The sequence below is a fragment of the Nicotiana tomentosiformis genome, chromosome 5 (genome assembly GCF_000390325.3).
Source record: "Nicotiana tomentosiformis chromosome 5, ASM39032v3, whole genome shotgun sequence".
NCBI lineage: Eukaryota > Viridiplantae > Streptophyta > Magnoliopsida > Solanales > Solanaceae > Nicotiana > Nicotiana tomentosiformis.
The window spans coordinates 18090791-18103545 of NC_090816.1; the positions used below are offsets into that span (position 1 = coordinate 18090791).

The window sequence follows — 12755 nt, forward strand, 5'->3', positions numbered from 1 at the left end:
GGAATAACTCTATTTCTTTCCATTCATTCTCCGTGGTCCTTTTCCCCCTAATTTTCATTCTACCTACCAATGAATTCTACATAATAATTCGTAAATATTACTAGGAAAATTGCATTGTACATCTAGTATAGTCCTAAGAAGACATGATCCCAGGCTCATACTTGACATGTACTCTCTTCTCCAGGTCCATCACGAGGAAAAGCATCCAATCCATCGAAAAGAGGGTCAAAAAAATTCCCTTGAGACTTTTCCTCCGTGGAAGAGGGGCGTACCATGAGAGAAATAAGGACGTCAACCTCTTTCAAATATACGATATTAATTTCTTGAAATGTATAAATATTTGAAGGAGCAACTTTCATCCCATCGAGCATTTAGTCAAAGCATTTGAATTTCAAGCTCAGATAGCGCATTTCTGATTTATGCTACTGAGAAATATATTTATTCCAATATTCATGTGTTGGAAATATAATCAAGCAGTGTCAAATTGATGGATGTGCAAAATTTAGCTGTAGCACTCCCTTTGTGTTTGAGTAGCTCTCTGCATCTCCTTAGTGCATCACTAGGATCTTGTGTGGATTTATGATAAAATTGTTAACATTTTTACTTTTTCTTTATTCTGATTTATCTAAAAGATGGATGTTTTTCCGAATGATCAAAGAAACTTGCAGCTACAATTAAAGAAATGAGTGGACAAAAGGTGAGTATTTAAAATCTGATTGATTTTCTTGTTTCTCGTAATTTATGCCACGGACTCACGGTACAAAATGCTGATTTGACATATGTGACCATTCTTATATCAAAGATTGGTTAATATGTCGTTTCAAAAAAGCATCAAACGGTTCAAAACTACATGGGAAGAAGCCTGATTTGAGATTCTCTGAATTCTAAAGTGACAAAAAAAGACATTAATAGAAGAGTCACATGCAGAGCTATATATGTTACTTTTAAGAAGGAAATAGAACAAATTTGGGACATATAAGATACTTGTTTTTAGGATAATTTTGCTGTCTCTTAGCAGGTTTACTCACCAAAAAGAAAAAAAGAAGAAATTAAACAGAAATCCCAGTAACACTTGACAATCAGTTTTGTGCAGATAAGGACCTAAAAGGACTCCTTTAACTCAAGCTTGTCTTCTCCCGTCATTTCTGAAATATATTCCTTAATCCTTAGGGCTGAATCTTCAAGTTGAGGGTTGCTTTCCAGTGTAATAGACTTCAGTGAAGTAATATCCCCGAAACTGTCTGGGATCTCCGTAAGCTCAGTACAATATCGTAATTGTAATTCCTCGAGCACAGGAAACGATTCCTCTCCAACCTGCCATTCAGAAAAAGACACCCATGCCAACTTTAGCAATCTGAGACTTTGAAAGGTGACTTGTTCCGCGTTCCATTCTTTCCCTTGGATGGTTAAGCTGTGTAGACATAGTTGTTGAAGGTTGGGTAATCTCGCAATTCTTGATAGTGAATTGGATGTCAGATCAAACCCTCTCAGCTCCAATTTTTTCAAGTTCGAAGGGAAGTGAAAATCCCACTGATGTGCATTGTGCCAATTGAAGCCAAAATATGCAGAAACTTCTTCAAGTTCATTAAGGACATCCAATCTTGGAAAACAAATCTGCTCTTTTATTGCATCTGATCTGAAATTCCTTGGTATGCTAATGCTGAATTTAAGGCTTCGAAGATTGGGAAACCTTTTGAATATCTCCTTTCTGTCTTCCAAACAGAAAATGGTGGGATTATGTAATATTCTCAAATTCTCTAACTTCAACTCCTCTTCTAACACTGTTGGTTTGTCGATGGTCGGTTCAAAGAGAAAAAAACTATCCATGCTCACATGTCGTAGCTTTGGAAGACTCCAAATACTTGGTGATATTACCATTGTTGATTGACCATTATCCACCACCAGAGTTTCCAGATTCAAGAGGTTTGCAAATGATGGAGGGAAAGCTCTTGCCTCTGTTCGAATGTTTAAGCACCTCAAATGAACAAGCATGCCTATTTCATTCAGCAAAGAATCTGTCAAAGTAATGCGCAGCAGCTCCAACCTTTTAAGAAGCCTCAAATGTCTTAGGTGACAGTTTTCGGAAAGTTTGTTGGGCTTCCCATATTCATCCATGTCTACCTTCAAAGAGAGGAGATGTTTAACATAAGGATTCTTCTTTTCTGGATTGAACAGGACAACACTTTCATCCGGATGATCATAATGAATGGTCATTCCCCGTGGCATCAGATCTGAAGAAGAGGATGGATCACTTGAACTTACAAAGCCAAACAACTTTTCCTTTTCAGCTTTTCTCGAACAAAAATCATGCACAAGATCATGAATTTTGATACTCGGGTACCTGATACCTCTCTCATTGAAAAGTATTACCAAGCTACTAGAAATTAACTCATCCACATAAGACTCCTGTACTTCTTCCACACACTTCATGTCATTTTGTTCCACAAACCCTTCGGCACTCCATAAGTCTTTCAGTTGAGAGATTTGAATATCTTCGTCCTTTGGGTAGCTTGCAAGGTAGAGCAAGCATGGCTTTAGGTGATCTGATAAATGGTCATAACTTAACTCTATAACCTCCATCACCTCCCCTTCATTCTTAAAGGATTTCAAATTATTTAAAACTTCCAGCCACAAATCCTCTTTCTTTTCCATCTTCGCAATGACTCCACCAATCAGATCAAGTGCCAAAGGAAGACCTTCACACTTTAGGGCTATTTCTTCTCCAACATCCTTTAGTTCATCAGGGCAACTTTCTTCTCCGAATACCTTTTTCTCTAATAACTCCCAACTTTCTTCTTGTCTTAGCAATCGAAGGTTAAGAGGATCACTGTGACATTTTTCATGCAAAGCCACTTTCTTTTCTCGACTTGTTAAAATAATTCTACTTCCTTTCTGAAAGTCCTGAAAAGGCATTGTTAGCTCGTCCCATGCTTTAGTATCCCACAAGTCATCCAAAACAATAAGGTACCTCCTACTGTGCAGCTTTTTTCGAAGCTCATCATAAACATCAAAATCCTCAGTAAATTTCGCATCCAAACCAGTGACTTGATTAAAAATTTTATGCAACACCTTTTGGCTGTCATACTCTTGGTCGACTGTGCACCATGCACGAATATCGAAATGACTAGTAACTGACATATCATTGAATACTCTGTGCGCAAGAGTAGTTTTACCTGCACCAGGCATGCCAATGATCGAAATAACATCTAGCTCTGCTAGTCGATTGATAAGCTGTGAAATTATCAGATTTTTCTCCTCCTCAAAGCCTACAATTATTTGCCCAACTTGCTTTCTTGTTGACTTTCTTTCAACTGGTTTGTTGGGAGAGTTTACAACAATAAGACTCATGTTTTCCTGTATCTCTTTCTTGATAAGCTTGATCTTTTCTACAATATCAGGTAGTAAGAAAATAAGCTGCAAGAGACCATGATCTCTGACAAGAATTGAATTGATGACATATTCTGCCTCATATGCCACATCTAGAACACGAGTCCAAAGATTCCTATTCAATTCTTGCTCAACATTCCCAAAGAACGATCTTATGAACTGTAGGTATTCTTTCACCAACCCAATTTCTTCCTTTATCAAAGCAACTGCATAAGCATTGGAATTGAGCAAACCATCTAAGTTTATGAGTAGAAGATTCATGAAGAGTGATCCGTCACTCTTGGGGAAGCAGAGTTGATATGAGTCTTCAGGGGCTTTTAAGAAAACATGTTTGAGATCTTTCTTCAGGAATTCAATATTTCCTAGCAAATCTAGACCTGCACAACTTGTTTCATTCATGTTCTCTTCATTCCTTGAGTTCTCTTCTGAGTTGCGAACAAGAATTGATACCTCCCTGGTAAGAGCTACAACACGTGACAAGAATACAAACAGTTTGTCGTGATAAATAATGTCTTTGGGCACATCTGTAAGAATAATCAATAGAAACTCTATCATGAAATGAATGTTTTGAGCTGAAGTGCCAAGAGTAATAACATTAACCCTATGCTCTTGTAGATGAATTAGATACTCTCTAAGAATGTCTGGAGAGGCTTCTAAGAGCTGCTTATTGAAGTGTCCAACTTCTGCTGATTTTGAAGCTTTCAAATTTGTACAACATATGTGCATAACCTCCAGTTGAACAGGAACAATCTCCAGAAGCAGATGAGCTAGCTTTACTTGAGGGACGTCAGCTATCATATCAAACTGATAAGCCAAAAAGGCAAAACAGAAGTGTTTTACTCTCTCAGCCATAAGTTGCAACTGAGGTAAGACATATTCAATTGTCTCATACTCAACGTAATTATTTACTTTTAGCCCATGGAAATCTCTTAAATTACCACATACATTCTGAAGAACCTCATATTCAGTCTTTAATGGGCAAATGAACTCAGCAAGCAACTTGGATTGATCATGGAGATACATGGGGAGGACGTCCAAAAGTTCAACCAACTGATCCTCAGTCATAGTGGCACTTGGTTCAGAATTATGATATGAGCTCAGACAACTTTCCAATTTTTTCAGGAGGCAAGGAGCGACATCATCCGTCAACTTATGCAGCATGTCATCTCCACTCTGATGAAAAAGTGACTGAACCAGATCATGAAGCTCAAATAATACGCAAGATATTTCGGCATCAAAACCACCGGGAATGAAATAAAAAAGCTGAAAAAATGACGACATAAACTTCAGCCACATTGTCAGATTTTCAATTTCATCTGTGTCAAGAGCAATTTGATCTCGTCCATTCTTTAGCCTCTCTATGAAATCCAGAAGATTATCAATGTCCTTTTGGAATACAGCAGATGTCACCTGCCAAAAGACCAAATGTGTATCAAATTTTCAATGCCACATATTCACCATGATAAATTTTACTCTAAATTAACAGGCAACTAACATAAGTGCAGAGGGCCTGCTTCAAAATAGCCTACTGGATAAGCTAAATGTTTGTCTTGTAGTTATAGCTTATATCACAAAGCAAGCATGTTAAAGAAATATGGTTTACTTTATAATCTCTTCATTCCAATTTATATGAACCAATTTGACTGGGCACGGAGTTTAAAAAAGAAGCGAAAGACTTTTAAAATTTATAATCCTAAACAAGACATAATATTTGTGTGGCTATAATTCTTTTGAAACTTGTGGTGTTAAACATGCCAGAGTATTTGTGTGGCTATAAAAGTTTTTCATTGAGGGTAGAATTGAACGTTTAAGTTAAATTATTAGCACTAGCGTGGATGGGTAAGGCCATGGCAATTTTGTATACATGTTAAATAAATGAGAACAAGAATATTATTTTTTTTTATAAGTAAAGGCTTTTATTAGAATATGCCTACTAATGTAAAGAAGGATGATAAATTTACTCCTAGAGATGTGCCGTACAGTGTCCTCGGCTATTCATCTGTTGGGAAACGTGTCAGGCTAATAGAAGGGAAAAATATTTGAAAGAGAAAAGCAATAAATTGCACAAGACAAGACAAGATTTACGTGGTTTGGCAATTTTGCCTACTCCACGGCCACACAAAGAATAACTCTTTATTAATTGAAGAGAGAAAGAAGAAGTTGAGGGATGATTTGCAAATGAAAATGCATATCACCCCCTTTTATAGGCATTTGAATGCCCTGCCGAGGTAAGCTCTTACATCATAGGAATGTCGATGTAAGCGCATACATCATACGAAAGCCGATGTAAGCCTTACATCATAAGTTCATCTCTTTTTGACTTTTCTTTCTTTTGTTTTGTCTACTTTTCTTTCTTTCATATACAACAACAAATTTGGTATTATCAATCTCCTCCTCAAACCTATGTTACATCAAGAAAGAAATTTAAAAAAAAAGATTTTCTATTCTCTCGTGGCGCCTTCATGCTATCAGTCTTGAAGGCTAACTGAGGTCGTGCACAGCCTCAGTTTGTCAACACCGACAACTTTGATCAACATGTCTGACGGGTTCTTTGATCTTGGTATCTTCTGTAGGGAAATAGTTTCTTCACTTATCAACTCTCGGATATGATAATACCTCAACTGGATATGCTTCGATCTTGCATGAAACACTGGATTCATGGCAAGATGAATTGCACTCTGGCTATCGCTAAAGAGTTCACAATTGTCTTCTTTACCTAGCTCTTTAAGAAAATTCTTGAGCCAAATCATCTCTTTTTCTGCTTCTGAGATTGCCATATACTCTGCTTCAGTGGTAGATAGAGCAACACTTTTCTGAACTCTAGACATCCAGCTAACAACAGTACCATCCAAGGTGAACACGTAGTTTGTGGTACTTTTTCGTCTATCCAGATCGCCTCCTAAATTTGCATCAGCAAAACCTTGTAAGATAATATTTCTCCTTTTAAAACAAAGTGTCATACCTGAGGTGACTTTGAGATATCGCAATATCCATTTTACACCTTCCCAATGCTCTTTTCCTAGATTTGACATGTATCTACTAACAACTCCAACTGCATAGGCTATGTCAGGTCTAGTGCAAATCATAGCATACATCAAACTTCCTACTGCTGAAGCATATGGAACTTTGGACATGTACTTCCTTTCTTCATCTATCTTAGGTAATTGGTCCTTCGACAGATTAAGATGGCTTCCGAGTGGAGTGCTTCTAGTTTTTGCATCATGAAGACTGAACCTGCTTAGTACCTTTTGTATGTACTTTTCTTGAGACAATTTTAAGGTTCCTTTAGACCTGTTTCTGCTAAACCTTATCCCAAGCATTTGCTTAGCTGGTCCTAAGTCTTTCATTTCAAACTCCTCCGCCAGTTGTTGCTTAACCCTATTGATCTCATTTATGCTAGATCATTCAATTAGCATATCATCAACGTACAACAGTAAAATAATATAAGATTTATCAAGATTTTTGATATAACAGTAATGGTCAATCTCACATCGTGTGAAAATATTATTATGTATGAATCCATCAAATTTCTTGTACCATTGTCAGGGTGCTTGTTTCAAACCATACAAACTCTTCTGCAATTTACACACAAGGTTTTCTTTACCAAAAACTTGAAAACCTTCATGTTGCTTCATGTAGATGTCTTCTTCAAGGTCACCATGCAAGAAAGCAGTTTTAACATCTAGCTGCTCCAAATGCAAATTTTCTATAGCTACGATACTTAGCACCAACCTGATAGTAGTTAATTTGATTACAGGAAAGAAGATCTCGGTGTAATCAATCCCTTCCTTCTGTTGAAAGCCTTTTACTACTAATAGTGCTTTGTATCTCATCTTACCATTATGCTCTTCCTTGACCCTGTACACCCACTTGTTTTGCAATGCCTTTTTTCCTTTTGGTAACTCTGTAAGTATCCATGTTTTATTCTTTTGAAGAGAAATCATCTCTTTTTTCATGGCTAGATTCCATTTATCAGAGCTTATCACCTGCATTGATTCAACAAAATGCTCTGGTTCTCCAGCATCAGTCAGAAGTAAATAGTGAAGAGAGAGAGTTAACTTATCTGGAGCATTCGTGATTCTTTTAGATCTCCTTCATGTAGGTTTAGGATTAACTGATCCCGAATTTGATTCAAGTCCTGACTCCAGATCTGGTTCTCCATCTGATTCTATCTCTAGTTCTGGTTCTGATTCTAATACAGATTCAGCTTCTGGTTCGGCATCTTCAATTTAAGATCTAGTTGTAGTCTCTCTAGCCACTTTATTTTCTGAGATTTCTTCTAACTCAACTGTTTCATATGTCTGTCTACTGGTGCTGGTTGGTTCTACTTCAAGCTTGTCTTCGTACATCACATTTTCATTAAATGTGACATTCCTGTGTCTTAGGATCTTTCTATTCTGATCATCCAAAAAGCTATAAACAAAATTATCATCACCATAGCCAATAAAGGAACATTTCTTGGCCTTATGATCAAACTTATCTCTATCATTAAAGTTTACATGCATATAAATAACACAACCAAAAAAATTTAGATGTGAGAGAGTTACCTCATTTCATGTCCATACCTCCTCAGGAATTTCAAAATCCAGTGGTACAGAGGGTCCCCTGTTTATGAGGTAAGCTGTCGTGTTAACAACCTCAGTCCAAAAATACTTCGGCAATCCAGAATGTATTCTCATACTTCTGGCTCGTTCATTGAGGGTTCTGTTCATCCTCTCAGCAACGCCATTTTGTTCCGGTATTTCAGGAACTATCTTGATCATTCTGATCCCATTCCGAGAGCAAAATGCTTTAAACTCTTGACTATCATACTCTCCTCCATTGTCATACTTCAGACATTTTAACTTTAGACTTGTCTGATTTTCAACTCCAGCTTTCCATCTTTTAAAGGTAACAAACACATCAGATTTATTTTTCAGAAAATAAACCCATACCTTTCTTGTGGAACCATCAATGAAGGTGACATAATAGCGTGAGCCTCCCAGAGAAGTTACAGGTGCTGGTCCCCACACATCTGTATGCACTAGTTCCAGCTTCTCTTTCTTTGGCGTCCTTCCCACCTTTGAGAAACTAACTCTCTTTTGGTTCCCGTAAATGCAATCATCGCACAAACCTAATTCAACATGCTTTAGGTTTGACAACTTTTCTTTGGATGCCAACATTCCCTTCTCACTCATATGCTCGAGCCTACGGTTCCACAATGTTTTATCACGACCATGATCAACTATTGCTATAGTATCTCTCTGTATTGCATTTGCATACAGTGTTTCCTTCTTGAAGCCTCGTGCCACAACCAAATTTCTTTTGGTTATCTTCCACGATCCGTTACCGAATGTTGTTGTATATCCTTCACTGTCAATTTGACCCATAGATATCAATTTTTTCTTGAGGCTAGGAACATGACGGACATTTTGCAATTTCCATAGCGTGCCTTGTGAAGATTCGACTGGACTGTCTGCACAATGTCCAGAGGCTCGCCGTTTCCTAGATAAACTTTCTCAAATTTTCTAGCAATATAATTATGCAATAATGTTTTGCATGATATAGAGTAAAATGATGCACCTGAGTCGAGAATCCAAGATTCGATCGGACTGTCTGCACTACAAATTAGTGCATCACCGACTTATTCAGCAATTGCATTTGCTGAATTATTATCCTTGTATTGATCGTTCTTCTTCTTCTTTGGATCTCTACATTGACTACTGTAGTGACCTTTTTATCGCAATTCCAACACGTAATGTCTTTGCGATTTTTGGATTGCCCTCTTCTCCTTGACTTTGATCTGCCACGACCATGACTTTGTCCTTTTTGGCTGCTTCTCCCCCTGCTTTCGATATTAAAAGCAGATCTTGGGGAATCACTTGATTTTCTTCGATGAATATCTTCACTTAGAACCAAGTCTCTAATATTATCCAATTTGAGTTTGGTACTTCCCGATGAACTGCTAACTGCAGTTACTGTTGCAGACCAACTCTCAGGTAGAGATGATAGTAGAATCAATGCCCTTACTTCGTCATCGAATGTTATATTAAAAGAACTCAACTGAGTTAATATTACATTAAACCCATTGATATGTTCCGTAACAGATCCACCTTCTGTCATCTTTAAGTTGAACAATCGACGCATCAAATAGACTTTATTTGAAGCAGATGGCTTCTCGTACATATTTGATAACGCCTTCATCAGGCCCGCAATGGTCTTCTCGTTAATGATGTTAAACGCCATATTTCGTATTAGCGTCAAACGAATCACACTAAGAGCTTGGCGATCTAATAGATCTCAATCTGCTTTGGTCGTAGTCTCTGGTTTTACCTCGGTCAGAGGTAAGTTTAATTTTTTCTGATACAAATAATCTCTATTTGCATTTTTCAGAATCCAAAATCTTTTCCATTGAACTTGTCAATCTTAACCTTCCCTTCTTTCGATGCCATTTTTCACAACAAAAAAAAAATTATGTGAATAGTGCTTGTGAATAGTAAGGATGATCAATAGTGTCGCACTATTCTTGTGAATAGTATTTGCACCAGTACCGTACTTTTCTACCAGAATTATACTGTCTGTGCTCTGATACCAGTTTTTGGAAAATGTGTCAGGCTAATAGAAGGAAAAAATATTTGAAAGAGAAAAGCAATAAATTGCACAAGACAAGATAAAATATACGTGGTTCGGCAATTTTGCCTACTCCACGGCCACACAAAAAATAACTCTTTATTAATTAAAGAGAGAAAGAAGAAGTTGAGGGATGATTTGCAAATGAAAATGCATACCACCCCCTTTTATAGGCATTTGAATGCCCTGCCGAGGTAAGCGCTTACATCATAGGAATGTCGATATAAGCGCATACATCATACGAAAGTCAATGTAAGCGCGCTTACATTATAAGTTCATCTCTTTTTGACTTTTCTTTCTTTTGTTTTGTCTACTTTTCTTTCTTTCACATACAACAACAGGTTTGCTACTAGCATCATCAACACATAAGGCATATAGTATATGGCATTCACTCCTAGAGTTGTACTTAGCTATATAAATAAGCTTATTTCCATGAAGATGTATGTTTAAGAATGTGTTATGAACTTATTTCCTAATGCTTTTGAAAAGATTCATATTGGGACAAAATCGGTTTTAGTGCTTGAGCTACTTTAATCCCAATCAATAAGCCAAACTGGCTCTAAATTACCAGCGTTTTAGGCAAGTAATACTGCTTTTGAGAGTCTTATTATCATAAAAAATATTTTCGAAAGAGTACTGATTTCATCTTACAATAATTTTTAAAATCATTGTTAGATGGTGGTATGCTTATTTGTTACTACTTACGTCATCATGATGTTAATATTCTAAAATATGTTATTCCAGATATCAACCGAATAACTATTTTACGCCTTAGAAAGTAAACATTCTACAAAGAAAATGCCATGATCAGATTATGAACTTTTGAACAACAATTTCCAAAAGATATGAATAACATTATACTGTCTTAAGGATTACTTGGATAATCATGTAAGTTAGTTTTAATACGTATAAATATTGTATGGCATACCGATGAGTTGTTTGCTTCCCCTTTCTCTCTTTCTCCTTCATTTTCTTTTCCTTTTTCCATGTATGTAATTCTCACTAGTCAAACCAAAAGTAACTTTTCCTTCCCTTCCTCTAATGTTCTCAAGATCTGATGTCTGAAAAGTACATAAACCTTTATTAGGAGGAAGAAGTAGAAGAAAGAACACAAGAATCTGAAGGAAGAAGCATAAAGCATATATCAGATGACATTTTACTGCACATATAGCCAGACACCTCAAACAAAAAAAAAGGTGCATTGACCATAGCTTTTCCAACCCAATTACCAAAATAATATGGAGATATCTACTGAACAAAGCGGATATATGGGCTACAAAAACAATGGAAGTACTGTACTTCAGCTTGAGCCTATGGCAGCAAACAGATCCATAAAATCCTAATCAAAACATTAAACAGATCAAAGCATTGTTGAGGTTTTTTTGTTTTTAAGATGAAATAGTCTGAGGGTGAATGGGAAATTGAGGGAAAATGAAATTTTTGAGTAAAATTTTAAGTTTTCCCCTCTTGACAATGAGACATTGTCCCATATTGGAAGAGGAAAAGATTTTTGGTGGGTATATATATAATTGCTCTTCTTGTAGCTCTTAAAGAGTTAAGAAGAAAGTAAGCCTCGCGTCGTCGTCGTCGTCGCTCGGCTTCGGCTTCGGTCAAATGATTGATTAATTGATTAATTTTTTGGACCAAATTTATTTGTTAATAGTAAATAGTAAATATTAACGTAAGATTATCCGCATTTGTAACGGATATTTTTCAATACGTGTATTGACCACCAGCTGCAATAGCAGCCGCCTAATAATCTTTCCACCATGAATGTGCTTGCTCCACAAATAAGTACTTGCTCCACAAACAAGCTAATGCTTGCTCCACCATGGAGGGTGGACGATTATTCTTCTTCAACACTGGCTGCTATATATATGTGCAGCAGCTGTTGAAGAAAGACACACACAACACACAATACACAAGACTGAAATCGCTCAACAGATTTGGCTATACATTGCACTCCTTCCTCTCAGTATTTCCATATGATTTTCTGAGTTTCTACTCCTTCGCTCTGCATTGTTTTTAACTTCAAACAAAGCAACTGTAAGTGTGATTTGCTACCGAACTTTGTGTTCGCTGAAACACTGGGGTTTGAAGTACCACTATACCAGTGTGTGATTCGTTCTATCCTGGGAGGAAATAATCCATAACCTTGGGTACTAGGAGGGGATTAAATTCCTTAAGGAAACACTGTCAATTCAGTGGGCTCGAATTAATTACTGTTTCATTACGATAACTTATATTTTACAAAATTATTATTTACAAATACAACAATATTGGCGGGACTAACAAGCATAACCTAAAGAAAGGAGGCAAATAAGAAAACAAACCTGAGCAGCTTTGTAGAATGTAGGCAGTGAGAGCTCTCAGCAACCTCTTAATTATGTTCAGCACCAGTCTTGAACTCAGCCATATCTCCTTTGAATTTTTTCGCGTTCAAAACACTAATTAGAATCACCAGAGGGAATTCAGAAAGTAAGCACTGGGATTCAGAAAGAAAGCTATGTGAAAGAATTTGAAGTGATTGGCTAAAGACAACTTGGAAGGACACCAAACCAATAGAAAGAAGAATCAAACAATTCCAAGATTTAAATACAATTCATTGACTTCTGAAGTCTTTTTTAATACCCATCATCATTTTAGTCTTTGTAATTAATTGTGAAAATTATATACATGTCCCTTGTTTTGAGTTCTGTCTATAATATTATATATACTCCACTTGTCTTGAGATTTGTTTAAACATTTAACACCAAATC

General features: G+C 36.7%; 1 protein-coding gene across 1 annotated transcript; it reads right to left on the bottom strand.

Moving 5' to 3' along the window:
* Nucleotides 1-905: 905 nt before the first annotated feature.
* LOC104095485 (putative late blight resistance protein homolog R1A-3) lies at nt 906-12541 on the bottom strand. Its single transcript, XM_033655924.2, has 3 exons — nt 12330-12541; nt 10925-11057; nt 906-4797 (listed from the first exon to the last, which is right to left on the bottom strand). The coding sequence occupies exons 2-3, from the start codon at nt 10982-10984 to the stop codon at nt 1102-1104; spliced, it is 3756 nt and encodes a 1251-aa protein (XP_033511815.2). The 5' UTR covers nt 10985-11057; nt 12330-12541; the 3' UTR covers nt 906-1101.
* Between the last annotated feature and the right edge of the window lie 214 nt (nt 12542-12755).